The 14,200-nt window shown below is 42.6% G+C and overlaps 1 protein-coding gene across 7 annotated transcripts in view; it reads right to left on the bottom strand.

Moving 5' to 3' along the window:
• The window catches only part of NR3C2 (nuclear receptor subfamily 3 group C member 2), a 233,028-nt gene that overhangs the window by 32,140 nt on the left and 186,688 nt on the right, over positions 1-14,200 (bottom strand). For all 7 annotated transcript variants that reach the window (XM_060246663.1, XM_060246666.1, XM_060246660.1 and 4 more), the window contains 2 exons: positions 3,360-3,698; positions 2,916-3,060 (listed from right to left, as the gene is read on the bottom strand). In XM_060246663.1, coding sequence (XP_060102646.1) covers positions 2,916-3,060; positions 3,360-3,698 — 484 coding nt within the window. The remainder of the gene's footprint in view (positions 1-2,915; positions 3,061-3,359; positions 3,699-14,200) is intronic.

The following is a 14,200-nucleotide window of genomic DNA, read 5'->3' as shown; positions in this document are numbered from 1 at the left end:
TGGTAAGTTATTACTGAAAATGCTCAAATATTTAAAAGGAAGGATGCTTACAAAATCTGCCTCTTCCACATTTCTTCACTAATTATAAGGTTCCATAATACCAGAAATGTACTGAGAAGCAGAATTCATGTCAGAATCCAGAGTTCAATTTCTGGAATGCTGGCACAAGAAGTAAAACATATGAAATATATGAAGCTGCATATATTGAATTAGATCATTGGTTCATCAAGGCCAGCTTTGACTGTCAGTTGTTCTCCAAGGTCTCACACATCGCTTACTATTCAATCCTTTTAATTGGAAATATCACAGATTTAATCTGGGACCTTCTGCATGCCAAGCAGATGCTCTACTTTTAACACTGCTTTATTAGCAGGCTTTTCTAAAAATTAGGTTGCACTGACCCTGTTTTGGAGATATTATTTTTAACAAAATTTTGAAATTAAATTTAATATCTGATCTACAAATGTGTTTTTTGCTAAATTTCTTTACAGAGGAAAACAGGAAATTCGCACACAGATATTATTAATATTTTTAATGGCAGTGAGATCCATCATATTTCAGCACTCTAAATCCATCCTGTAAATTCCCTTGGCTTGTTTTGTCGTGATGCGACGTCACCCCATAGTCAGAAACTACTGGTGCTTGCACATGGGACTACCTCTACATCTATTTATTATATTACTGTGCAATGCAACATAAACAAATTAAAGTGGTATTGCTATTTTTGATGTTGCATAAGAATGTAACAGCTATCGCAATCCTAACCTAAGTCCCACTCTTCTGAGTCCTGTGGAATAAGTGTGCTTAGAAGGGCTAACTTTGTTTAGTACTGCACTTGTTAGAAGACTATTTTTATTATTTTCTTTTTTAGATGGCACAAGAGTGGAACTGTGCTCTTTAGTCACTGGGGGGGGGGGGGGGGGGACACAGAAAGCTATGGAATTCCCTGTCCAGGCTGATTTGTTGGTCCCCTTTCATTACTTTCCTCACTGGTGGGAGAAGAGTCTTTTGCTTTGCTTGGCACTGCCTCACTTACCTTAACCCTCCAACCTGCCTTCTACCTATATGTATGGACTGGTAATTTCCATTTCATTATATCTGATGAAGTGTGCTTACACACGAAAGCTTATACTTTGAATGAAATTTTGTTGGTCTTAAAGGTTCAACTGGTCTCAGACTTTGTTCTGCTACTTCAGACCAACATCTAGCCCTTCCTCCTGTTCATGCAGCTATATATTCATGTGCTTTGTTTAATACACACACATGTATTTTCTGTATTTTAATGCTTCTTTTATTATTTTTGATTGTTTGACACCTTAGGGACCTCAAGTTTGTGAAAAAGTGGTATAAATAAAGTTTTAAAATTAAAAAAAAATAGGTCCCCTAAAACTAGGAAACTATTAGGAACACTGTGCTGACAAATGAGAAGCCTATGGAAGCACTGGCCAGAGGGAATCACACCTTGCAATGGAAGGCACATTTGTGCTGGTCACAAGACCTAGATGTATAAATGGCTATGAGAACTTGCCTGTTTGGGGCTTTGATGCACACACAGCCTCTTTGCTCTGTCTTTCACAAGCCACTGATAGGCTCACCATTTATTCTAGGCCTAGCCATTAAGGCCATTAGGAATGTCACATTTACAACAAAGGGGAGAGAGGTCAGTTGTCCTGGGATACTGATATTCAAATTACTGTTTTGTTCACTAGTGTAAATATTTTCTCATTATCAGTGAGGACTAAGGCCAGGCTATTGGGATAAGGGGAAGACTGCTAATTCACAGTAATTTGTTTAACCTTCTTATGCCCAGAATACAAAGAATTGTGAAACTAGGTTCTATGAGTCCAAGGAGGCATCAAGGTGAAACCAACGGCATCTTTTAATGGATGCAAGGCATCGCACAGCTGCCCCTCTCTTCCAGAACAGTATTTCAGGAGCCAAGGGGAAGAGCCACGAAAATTGTAGAAACCCTTGTTGGATCCAATTCAGTAAACATATCTTTATCACGTCAGTCCTCCGCACAGCCTAGAAAATTTTAAAACCAAGGGGCATTTCAAGACCAATTTGTGATGTGGCATGTGGAGCTGCTGCTGTTCAATGGGGAGAAAAGTCACTGGGGTTGTACAAGCTCATTGTTTGAGCCTAAGCTATTATCTGAATCCCAGTCTATATTTGTGATAGCCAACAATGCTATTTATGCCATTATTCATTTGACAGTGGCACAGACATGCTTCTGGTGCCATGTTATGCCACAATACCTGAGTGATGTCATTGTGCCTTACAAACAGAACAATCCTAAGCAGAGTAAAACTCTCCTAAATCAAATTAAATCAATGGATTTCAGAATGTCTAACTCTGTTTAGAATGACCCTGGAAGTGTGTTGTTTCATCTGAATACAGCTGTAAACCTGAATTCAAAAGTAGAATGAGCACACAAGCATGAATGAATGGTTTCTTCAGTCATCCTAAATGCAACATAAAACTAGGAACATTTTATTGAAACATTCTGGCTTCTTTCAAGACACAAAGAAGGGTAATTACAATTGTCAGTAAAATATACCATAAACTTTCATACTATTAACAAAAGAATTATTCTATGAATCTGCTAAGAAAAACTATCAATTTACCTAGCCTCATGGCCTAAAAATGAGCCTTCCAACCTACAGTAGGTACTGGGTGGGAAAAAGGCTATTTTCTTTTATTCTAGATTGTGTATTAGCTACACATCAAAGACAGTACTATTCTATGTACAAATCAAATCGAAAGGTAGGAAAGAAGTTTTGATGAAAGATGGTCTTATGTGCTCATCCTTCTGTATCTATAGTGCACAGGCTTGATGTCTATGCAATATAATGTTTAACAGTGTTCTATGTATTTCCTCTTTGAATAAGACAGATAAGCAGCAGATAACTTACTCATTAAATACTAAGTCAGGAGCAAAATACAGGAACTGGCTGTTTGTATGTCTGTACGATCTCCAGCTCAAGGCAAATGATGATAGACACATCCAAGAATACTGGATTAGAGTAATTTGGTCCTCAAGAGGCAAGTTTCTAAAGCCTGAAGAACATAAAAACAAACCACAAACAATGTTTAAACTTCAGTGGCATTTCAAGCAAAGTTTGAAAAACAAAACACCATTCCCAAGCCTTTTCTACAGTGAAAAATGTGGAATTTTAAATGTTGAAGACACAGCGATGGTTTATTTCCGGAAAGAAAAATGCTGACAGCTTTTCACTTAGAAGCTCTGCCCCTCAATCTGAGGGGCACAAAGCATATGCTCAACAGCAGTGCAGTCTTCACTACCATTCTACCACTCTGCCTATATTAAAAATTACACACTATAAATGCATTCTTACCTGGAAGTATTTTTGCCCATTTAACCACCTGAATCATCTGCTTGCCAGCAAGACGGTTTAAAGTGGATAGCAAGTGCTCTGCTGTATCTGGCTTCGAGCTATCATATCCTGCATATACAATTTCAGGTTCAATGTTCTCTAGGACCATAGCAGGTGAGGGAGTAAGTGTTGCTGAAACTGCAGACAGGTGAGGGACAAGTGCTGTGTTTACAGATGGCTCTTTAGCTGGAGCAATATATGTAGTCCCTTCTTCTGGACTCTGAGGAGGAGGCTGCTGTGCTTGCTGCTGTGTGTCTTCATGCATCCCTTTTAACTTGCCCAACTTCTTTGACTTTCGAGCTGCAAGAAAATGTAGGAAGGATTGTTTGTTTGTTTGTTTTTTAAAAAAAGCTTCTGCAGTATTAGAAAAATGAAAATGAACAGTCATTTTTCTCTGTCTAAGAAGAATGTGGATGCAACCAGGAAATAATTAATCAGGTCAATCAATGAATGCAATAAAACTGGGCGGAAATGAATCAAGATAAAAACATATTCCTATTGCTTTTAAACTTGCACACTGAAGAAAGCAAGTATTTTCCAAATAAAAATCCCTGTGCTCTTTATCTTGCTCATACAGACTTAGTTAAAAATAATTAATTCTCCTATAAGCATCCCTTCCCTCATCACCAGCCATTTAACGTACTCCTTTTCTCCCTGAATAAAATCTGAATTTTGTCAGGTTTTTTTTTTCGGGGGGGGGGGGGGAGTTGTTATACTTTTGATATTCTCTCCCAGTTTTGCTTTGGGGGGGGGTATTTTGGTTACTCTTGAAACTGCAGTGTGTTTTCTGAAAACAAATTAACACAGATAGAAGAAATGCAAGAATTAAAGAATTATATATATATATATATATATAATTAGTGAAAATGCATGCCTGTCTTCTTCCCTTTTATTCTGTTCCCTCTCTTTTGACCATTTTATGGGAATAGTTTAAATGAACATAATTAAAACAATCCTTTACTGTGGATTGTTTTGGGTTATGCTCACAACTGGCTTCAAATTACCTCTAAAAGATTATTACCTCTAAAAGATTATTAATGTATGTGTTTCAAAGCTCTGAGCTCCTTAGCACACATCAGGCTCTACTGAACACACAGAGCTTTGTGTAATTGTGAAGAAGGAAGCCACAAGAGCTCTTTTATTCTTCTTGTAGCTTCTGTGTGTTCATCAAAGTATATGTAAACCTAATATCTTAAACCATACTTAACCTGTACAAAAATGATTTCAAGAAGACCTCAAAAACACCAACAGTAGACATATCTGCCTGCATCTGAACAGGGGTTTTAAAATAAAAACGTTTTTGAATCCATGAATGAACAGTAAATAATTGGAAAGGTATATCACAAATTAAGGTATGGTTAATTAAACATTTTTATCCAGATTAATTGATTGATGAGACTTCTATCCCATCCATCCTGCCAAGGCAGGATATCTGTTTTCTATTCTTGATCTATTCTTGATTCTTGATCTGTTTTCTATTCTTGATCTATATCCTAACATGCAGTTCTAAAGATTTAAGGACATGTAAACTTTCTTAAGAGGGAAAGGTGATTTCTTTTGATTCAGGTATATTCAATGCTCTGGATGAAAATAAAGCAGGAGCATGTCAAAACAGAACTGCCCTACTGTAACCAATGTTCCCTCTAAGCTGTGGAGTCTTGTGAACAGAAATTCTACTTTGTGAGCTACTAGTATTAAAGTTGTAAGCTACTGGCATTAAAGTTGTGAGCTACTGCATAAATTAGTTTGCTCTGGGGTCATTTTTCATAAGCTAAGACAAAAATATGTGAGCCAGAGACTAAAAACCTGTGAGCTAGCTCACATGAAGTCAGCTTAGAGGGAACACTGACTGTAACGCTAAAATGGGTAAAAAATAGTTATTTCCTCTTGTGCATTGGCCTACTGTGTGTCACTTAGGGTCCCTGGGCATATTATCTTCTTGCAGCATAGCTTTTCTTAAAATATGCATACTTTTGATAAGATAAACTTTGGAACTCTATTACATGCTTTGATGGACTACACTTTTTAAAAGCTTAGAAGTGCTGTTTAAATGAATAAAGAACTGTGAAGGGTTAATTCTTCACAGAAACAGAGAGCCTGCTCCAAGCAATCTGATTGGTTAGCATCAGCTGAGCATATAAAGTCTTGAGAAAGCTGAATGCTGAGCAGAGATTCAGTCAGATTTCTGCCTGTGGTGGGGGGGGGGGAGAACTCTCTGCACAGTCTGGGCTGGGGCTCTGCTGCACAGCCTGATCTAAACTGGACTGCCCACAGAGCCCACAAAGGAGCTGCTGGGGCTCTGCTGGGCAGTCTGGTTCAAACCAGACTGCCCAACAGAGCCTGCAAGTCATTTCAGTAATCCCCTGGAAGCAGTGGGGAGTGAAAGGGATCACTGAAATGTCTTGCATCTATTTCAGCCCAGCAGCTGACAGGCGCACCAGCCCTGCTGTTACACAGAAATGAATGCAAGCCATTTCAGCAATCCCACTCTCCCCCACTTCCAACAATGAGCCCCATGAACCTCCTAAAAACTATATGGAGGATCATGGATAGGATGGGCACAAACCCACATTTGCAAATGACAACCCAGAGATGTTCATAATGAATTTAGGGTCATGGAGAGGTTCATGCCCATCTCAAATACTGACAGTTTAAGAATTCAGCCTAAGCTGAGAACATTTTAAAACGGTCAGGAGAACAGGGAGAATGTTGGCAAGGAAGTTTGGGAATTGAGGGCTCACATTTGTGCCAAGAAAAGGTGATAGATTTTCTAGAGAGAGCAGAAATGCCCTACTCAGTCAAACAGGGAGTTAGCTCTGAAGAGTGCATACATCCTTGGAGTATGATATGGTTAGAAACTACCTTTAGTCAGTTAAATACTCAACTCAAGTACTACTGTTTCGAGAGAAGGGGTTTGGGTACCAGAAAGAGTGTACCAGCCTTCTGGAAACTAAAATAAATAAATAAATAAATCAGAGAATACTCATAGAAAGTGTACTGAAGGGCTTGGGGAAACACTAGAAAGACAGGTTGCTTACCTGTAACTGTAGATCTTCAAGTGGTCATCTGTGCATTCACACTCATGGGATAGAGCGCTCATGCCGATCCCCGAATCGGTACCTAAAAAGCCCAGGATTTTTTTGCGCTTGGCACCAGTGGGCATGTGCAGGCGTCCCAATATGCATGCCCACCGGCGCCAGCGCGAGGATCCCGCCAGTTCCTTCCTGACCACTGGAAGCCCCTACCATAGGGAGACTGTCAGCAGTGGGAAAGGAGAGCGGGTAGTGTGAATGCACAGATGACCACTCGAAAATCTACAGTTACAGGTAAGCAACCTGTCTGTCTTCTTCGTGGTCTCTGTGCTTCACACTCATGGGAGATTAGCAGGCCGGACATACCTGGAGGCGGCAAGACGGTCAACCAGAAGAGACAGCTTGCAGCACTGCAGCTCCCAGACGTGTCCTCTGCTGAGCATGTACATCCAGAGCATAATGCTTCATGAAAACATGTGGAGAGGACCAGGTGGCAGCCTTGCACCCATCCGTCAAGGAAACACCCTTCAGGAACACCACCGACGTCGCTATCACTCTAGTAGAGTGTCCACGAATGGGTCCAGGCAACAGCTTCTTGGCCAGCAAGTAGCACAGTTTAATAGTCTCAGTAAGCCACTTCAAAAGCTGCTGAGATGAAAATTTTGAACCCAATCTAGGAGCAGCATAAGAAACAAAAAGATGCTGGTCCTGACGAAAACTCTTAGAACGACTCACATAAAAAAGTAATGTATGCTTAACATCTAAAGCGTGCCATTGACGTTCCTCGTCTGAGGAAGGCCAACGACATTCTGGACTCATGAAAAATTAAATATGGGTGGTCACAACACATAGCCATGAGCTCCCCTACACGGTGTGCTGACATGATTGCCACCAAAAATGCTTCTAGGACAGAAGCTGTAGGGAACAGGTTGCCATCGGTTCAAAGGGACGCCTAGTCAACCTATCCAATACTAACGGCAAATTCCAGAACTGTGGAGGTGATCCAGATGGAGGATGCAACCTGACCAGTCCTTTCATAAACTGTTTTGAATAAGGGTGAGCAAAAGCTGAATGCTCCTCGACAGATTAATGGTATGACGATATTGCCGATAAATAAACTTTAATAGAAGAAAAGGAAAGTCAGCATCCACCAAGAACAACAAAAATTCGAAAATCACCGGTAGGCCCACCCGTTGGGGTGAGACTGTAGAGTCAGCCAAAAACCGAAGAAACTTCCCCCACTTCCTATCATAGGAAGCATGGGTAGACAATTTTCTACTATTTAGAAAGACGTGCTGGACTCTGCTCGAGAATTAGCAGGGTCAGTGAACCAAGCCATCAGGTTCAGGTAAGGTACGTTGTGATGAAACACTTGTCCTTCGTGGGCCAACAGAAGGTCCGGTTTCGCCGGGAACTGATAAAAAACTCCCCTTGCTAAACAAAGCAAGATCAGGAACCAGTTCTGCCGAGGCCACCATGGTGTGACTAGAATGCACCTCGGTTTCTCTCTCACTATTTTGTTGACAACTTTCGTCAGCAGCAGAAGAGGCGGGAACAGATATAGGAACCAATCGTTCCACAGGAACATCAGGCCGTCTCCCAAAGACTCTGGGTCCAATGCTCCCCTGGTGCAGAACAGGGGACACTTCCGATTCCGTGCTGTGGCAAAAACATCCACCTGTTGAAGGAAGTGCCACTGCATCTCCCATTCATGTGGAGATGCTGCCCCTCTGCTCAACGAATCCGCCTGCAGATTGAGTACTCCTGGAAGGTGCGCAGCCTTCACACAGATGCTATGCTCTAGGCACTCCATCCATAGTTCTATTGCTAGCACACAGAGCCATTGAGAGACTGTTCTGCCCTGCCTGTTGACATAACAAAGGGCTGTAGTATTGTCCGTCAACATGTTGACTTTTTCATGTGGACCTGCAGACCTAAGGTGTGCAGAAGACAAAGAGAGATTGCAATATGGCCAGATAGACGCTCTTCCGAATCCGCCACAAGGAGCCAGTCGTCGATATACGGAAAACGACTATGCCTTGGAGCCGAAGATGTGCGGCTACAACACTCATCATCTTGGTAAACACCCATAGTGCATTGCACAGGCCAAATGGAAGGGCTTTGAACTGGAAATGGTTGGAGCCTATCGCAAACCGGAGGAAATGCCTGTAAGATGGATGGATGCTGATATGGAAGTAGGCATCCTTGAGATCCAGCGTTGCCATCCAATCCCCTTGGTTGATGAGGGGAAGGATTGTTTGCAGAGTGGACATCCTGAACTTCTGGTACACGATAAACTTGTTCAGATTTTGAAGGTCCATGATTGGTCTCAATCCCCCATCCTGTTTGGGAACCAAGAAATAGCGAGAATAGAAGCCTCCCACCCCATTCTGGATATTACCGGAACCGGTTCTATGGATTGTTTCTGCAAGAGGTTGCTGACTTCCTCTAGCAGAAAAGGGGGGGAGGAGGTGTTGTAACGATCACTGACTGAGTCAGAACCTGAACAAAGTCTATCTTGTAGCTTTCTGCAATGATGGAGAGAACCCATTGGTCTGTGGAGATGGACTCCCAAGCCGGTAGATGGTGATGGAGGTGGATGTGAGAAGAAAGAGGGGCGGCGATGTGTGCAGCAGAAAAGTCAAAGGCCCTGCTTCTGTTGGCGAGAGCCCTTAGATTTGCTGGTGTTTGCAGAAGCTGAAGCAAACCTCGACTTGTTATTTCCCCTATGAGATCTACTCTCCAGTTGTGAAGAGCGAGGTCTCCAGGGTTGGTAAGGGGAAAAATTCTGAGAAGGGCTCTTGGGCCAAAATTTGTGCCACTGCTTAGGCTTGCCGGCCCTAGTAGATGCAGGGACACCAAGATTCTTTGAGGTCTTTATACTTTTGTCCATCTCTTGAAGGACACTGTCAGTGGTGGAACTAAAAAGACCTTCACCCTCGAAGGGAAGATCTTCAACATAGGCCCTAGTGTCAGGCTGCAAAGCTGTAGACCGTAGCCAAGAGTGACGGCGCAGGGAGACGGCAGAAGTTATGGTCTTTGCAGAGACATCCACCATGTGCTTTGACGCAGCCAGCTGTTGTTTGGCCACAGCAAATCCCTCTTTCTGCAAATTCTTCAGCGAAGCCCTCTTCTCCTCACTAAGGGATGACATCAACGGTGTGAGCTGCTCCCAAACCACATACTGGTAGCGAGCCATACAAGCAGCGTAGTTTGAGATTTTCACTCCCAAAGCTCCTGCTGAGTAGAATCGTCTGCCAACGTTGTCAATTTTCTTGCCCTCTTTATCAGGTGGGGAAGAACGGGTCTTACGCGCCCTTGAAGATGAAGAAACCACCACCGAGTTGGGTTTGGGGTGGGAAAACAAAAACTCAACACCAGCCTCCTGAACACGGTACATGTGGTCCAGGCGACATGTCGAGATCGATGTGGATGCCAGCTTTGCCCAAGGCTCCTTCACAGCCTGTAGAATAACTTTCGTCACTGGCAGGGCCACAGCCGTCGAAGTATCCCTCTGCATCATCAACGACTGGCTGTGGTTAGACTACTGGCAGGGAGAGAGACTGTGCCATCCGCTTCAACAGGTCCCCATAAGACTTGAGATCTTCCGATGGTGATATGGGAAGGACCTCAGCAATATAAGAATCTGGAGAAGGTTCCGCTCCTCTGTCCGGAACATCGGTACCGACCTCAGAGTCCGATGTCGAAGACTCTCTCCTAGCAGAGTGCTCAGATAAAACCAGGGTCGAAGCACGTTCGAGTGAACGGAGCAATACCGACGGACGAACGTGTCGGTCCCCAGAGTGCTCTCTGCGTCTCTCGGGAGGAATCAACATCGATGCCGAGGGTGCACACCGAGTGGCCGATTGATGCGAAAGCCTTGAGAAAGAAGCTTCTGACCGCTGATCCCATTCCAGTGAACTCACGGGGAGGGTACCATGGGAATGGTGACGGATACTAGTACGGTCCATATAAGCAAGGCCACTGGCGTTGGTCCCACAATGGAGGAGGAGGGAACGACGCATCACAGTACTCGGTTCGAGCTCTCTCCATCCTGTAATAGGTGGCAATGGTGCTAGAGGTTTGTTCGGTGCCGAAGCCTCGACTTCCAATATCGAACCCCTGTCGCTCCAACTACGCGACCCCAACCTGGATGAATGGGTCCGCTGCGTTAGATCTATTTCCTGCTCTGATCCCAAAAGATGGAGCGGCTGTGAGCTGCGGCTCCTCAGTGCCGACGGACTTCGCGGGCTAGGAGACGCCAAAATTTTTCGAGGTGGAGCGACTTGTGTCGACACCAACTCCATCGAAGAAACTCCCGAGAAGGAGTGCAAGAAAGTCTGTCCTTCTTCCGCTTCTCCTTCAATTTGAGCTTCTTCAGGAGGGACGATCAGGTCCCCGACTCGTCCCGACGTTTCTTTGATGATATGGATGCCACTAACCCCTCAGAGGGTCGTTTTGTGGGTCGGCCCCACCCTGGTGACGATGGATTGTCCGACGTTGAAGCCAGAGCCTGAGTAGCATCCCCCCATTGATGCCAATAGATCTGCAGCCATTTTAGATGGGCAAAGAGCCGACTCGACTAAGGCCACCAATAGCCTTGCCGCACGATTTTTTCGAGTTTGTTTTGAAAACCTTGAACAATGCGGGCATGAGTCTACACAGTGTCCCTCACCCAGGCACAACAAGCAGAGGGAATGACCGTCAGGGGGTGCAATTTTACTACTGCACTTCAAGCAGCGTTTGGAGAACCCCAACGCCTCTCCATAGGACTGGAGCCCACAAGGGAAGAGGGAAGTAAAGCCCTTTTTTTTCAAACAACTATTAACTACTCAGAGGAAAACAACAAACGGGCTAATAAGAGGAAATATAACAGATTACCAGGCACCGGAGCAGTCAAAAGCAGATCCTTTCAACGCGGCAGTCAAGAAGGAACTGGCGGGATCCTCACGCTGGCACCGGTGAGCACGCATACTGGGACGCCTGTGCATGTCCACTGGTGCCGAGTGCGAAAAAATCCCGGGCTTTTTAGGTACCGATTCAGGGATTGGCGCGGGCGCTCTATCCCATGAGTGTGAAGCACAGAGACCATGAAGAAGATCAGAAGCCTCTCAACATCAAGACTTAGGTCACTGTGAAAAGTAATAAACTCTCATTAGCCTGAAGCTACAAGAACTAAAGGATACTGGTTTTACCTCAAAAATTTCAACCCTTGATTTTACCTGACCTTTCCCCTCTAATTTAAATAAAATGTTTTTGTTATTTTTGAATTTCAAAATGTCTTGAGTGCCATTTAAGCTATTTAAGTTAAAGTAGGCTCTTAATGCTTCCTTCAGGTTCCTGGGCTGAGCCCAAAGCCAAAATATTGTAATGTGACAGGGTGAGACAGCCAGAGTACTTCAGCAAAGAAAAAAACACATTACTAGGGTGGTCAGTCAGTAAAGGGAAAGAAAAACAGAGGGAAACTGTTGCCTGAGGAAGGGAAGTGGGCGTGCATACAGAAAACTCTAGTTCTGAACCAAATTAACATAAAAATAGATCTCTAACAATGCTCACTGAACAGACACCAAAGGAGTGTTTACATTGTTTCTTATGCACACAAGGCATAATATTACCACAGGAAATATATTAAGGTCTGTCAGTAAAGAAACTGTATCTGCATGGCTGCTATCATGGTGAAATTGCTGAAGTTAGATTTCTATTTATCATCTTGATGTCTTGCTGGAACAAAAGCAGCTAAAAACTGATTATGACCAGAAGGATTTTATGTCTCTGCTAAGGTGGGATGGACAGCTGTCAATGAAGGAGGGCCAGAAAAATCATTGCTGCAGCTTCATTTTGGATACAATGAAAGTGATGATGTATTGACTTGGAAGGTAAGATTAATATTGCATTAGCAAAGCTGAGAAACAGTGATAAGAACTTTGGAGTTGTACATGATAAAGAATTATTTCTGGAGGTATTGTAGAAAAACAAACAGCAGAATGTACCTAGCCAATGTGAGGAGAGTGATCGTTAAAGAGACTGTCAGAATGTGGACAAATGTCAATCTGATTTTTATTAAACAAGAATAAAGCCTGTCATTTTGATAGGTAGTGGAATACATCATGGGAACCTTATGGACTATAAGTTCATCAGGAGGCAAGGAAGAAATTTCTGTCTCTTAACGCTCAGGTTTCTCATAACTGAAAATTCAGTTGTGCCCTCTCTCTTGTTGCCAGCACATGGCAATGAAGACAATCTTGCTGCTACCACAACTCTGCCACACCTAAAAAACTCTAGTGGTAATAATGACAGCATATCTCCAACTGTAAAAGAGAAGCCCCTTGCTCAAAGTTCTCAAAACTTTAAAACAATAAATTCTGGTAGTTTTCTCTGAAATGCTTAAAGCTGAGCAACTATCACTTGTTTAATCACCTCGCCTCCTTCCTTTATGTTTTCACTTGGGAATTACTGCTGTTCTGGGAATGTGGTAACTTTATTTATTTATTTTTTGAACTTGGAAGGAAGTATGCATCTAACACCAACGAATAATCACCAATGCAATTGCTGTTAGCAACTTGGATTTACTTGCAGATCTATTTTCAAAGCACAGCCAGGTGCTACCTCATTTATGAAAATTGATCAGATCAAGGCCCTAGGAGGTCTGGTTTCAGGCTACAGGGACTCTTTAAAGATAATATTACAGGCTAGAGTGAACATGCCCTAAATGACAATATGGCAGAACAAATAAGTCAGTTAGCGGTGATAGTTTTTGAGGAGAAATCTCACAGAGCTCAGCATGGAATCCTATAATAGTCTTACAAATTCCTTATAGCAGCTAAAACAGACAATAAACACAATGTACTGGCAGAACAAAATCACCACAAAAACTGGGCAAAACTTTACAGACTATGACATCCTCCCCCCTTCTCCTTTCTCCTTCTTCTTTATTAGGGAGTCATAATAATGTAGAGGATTAGGTATCTGATTAGGTTTGAGGTTCAAATCCCTACTTGCCATGAAACACACTAGCGTCTATGGGCCAGGCATTTTTCGCATTCTAACCTACATTGTTATGAAGAAAAATGGAAAAGTGGAAGAACTACCCCCCTTGAGCTCCTTGCAAGAAGAGGAATAAAAACCACAAATCAATCAATGCTAATAACCAAATGCTTTCTTTTGAAAACAGCCCTCCAAGAAATCTGACACAGTTCTCAACATGGTCTGTAAAGCACACAATTAATGCATGCTATGTCTACCAACAGGGCCCTAACAGAAACCACTCTCATTCCATGAAATGTAAACATTCTGTTACAATGTAGACCTCTGCACAAAGATTACTCATTATATCCAAGCATTTTACTACATCCTAATATTACTGACCTTCATGGTGTCATCAGCAGGTCTGATCCACCAGTTGTTCTAACAATATATTTGCATTAATTAAATAACTAGTTTAGTTTTTTAGTTTTTAGTTTATTTATGATTTATATCCCGCCATTCCCACCAAGTGGCTCTTAAAAGTAAGGTGCTATTTTCTGGACTAACTTAAGAGGAACAACATTCACCTCACCAATAACTTTAAAACTGATCTAAATTGCTCATCCATATAAAAATTAGAAAGGTCTGCCATTTTAAAATTGTAGCCCATGGTCAACCAGAGAGAGATCTAATAGTTAAATCAGGTTTCTGCTTCATTCATTTCTCTCGCACTAACCTGTCTAAAATATATACAACTAATTCTCTTGCTAACTGCTCAAACAATTTGCCTTCTCCGGAGCCAAGACT

This window comes from Heteronotia binoei, chromosome 9 (genome assembly GCF_032191835.1).
Source record: "Heteronotia binoei isolate CCM8104 ecotype False Entrance Well chromosome 9, APGP_CSIRO_Hbin_v1, whole genome shotgun sequence".
NCBI classification, from domain to species: Eukaryota; Metazoa; Chordata; class Lepidosauria; order Squamata; family Gekkonidae; genus Heteronotia; species Heteronotia binoei.
This window is presented reverse-complemented; position numbering and strand designations above follow the sequence as displayed.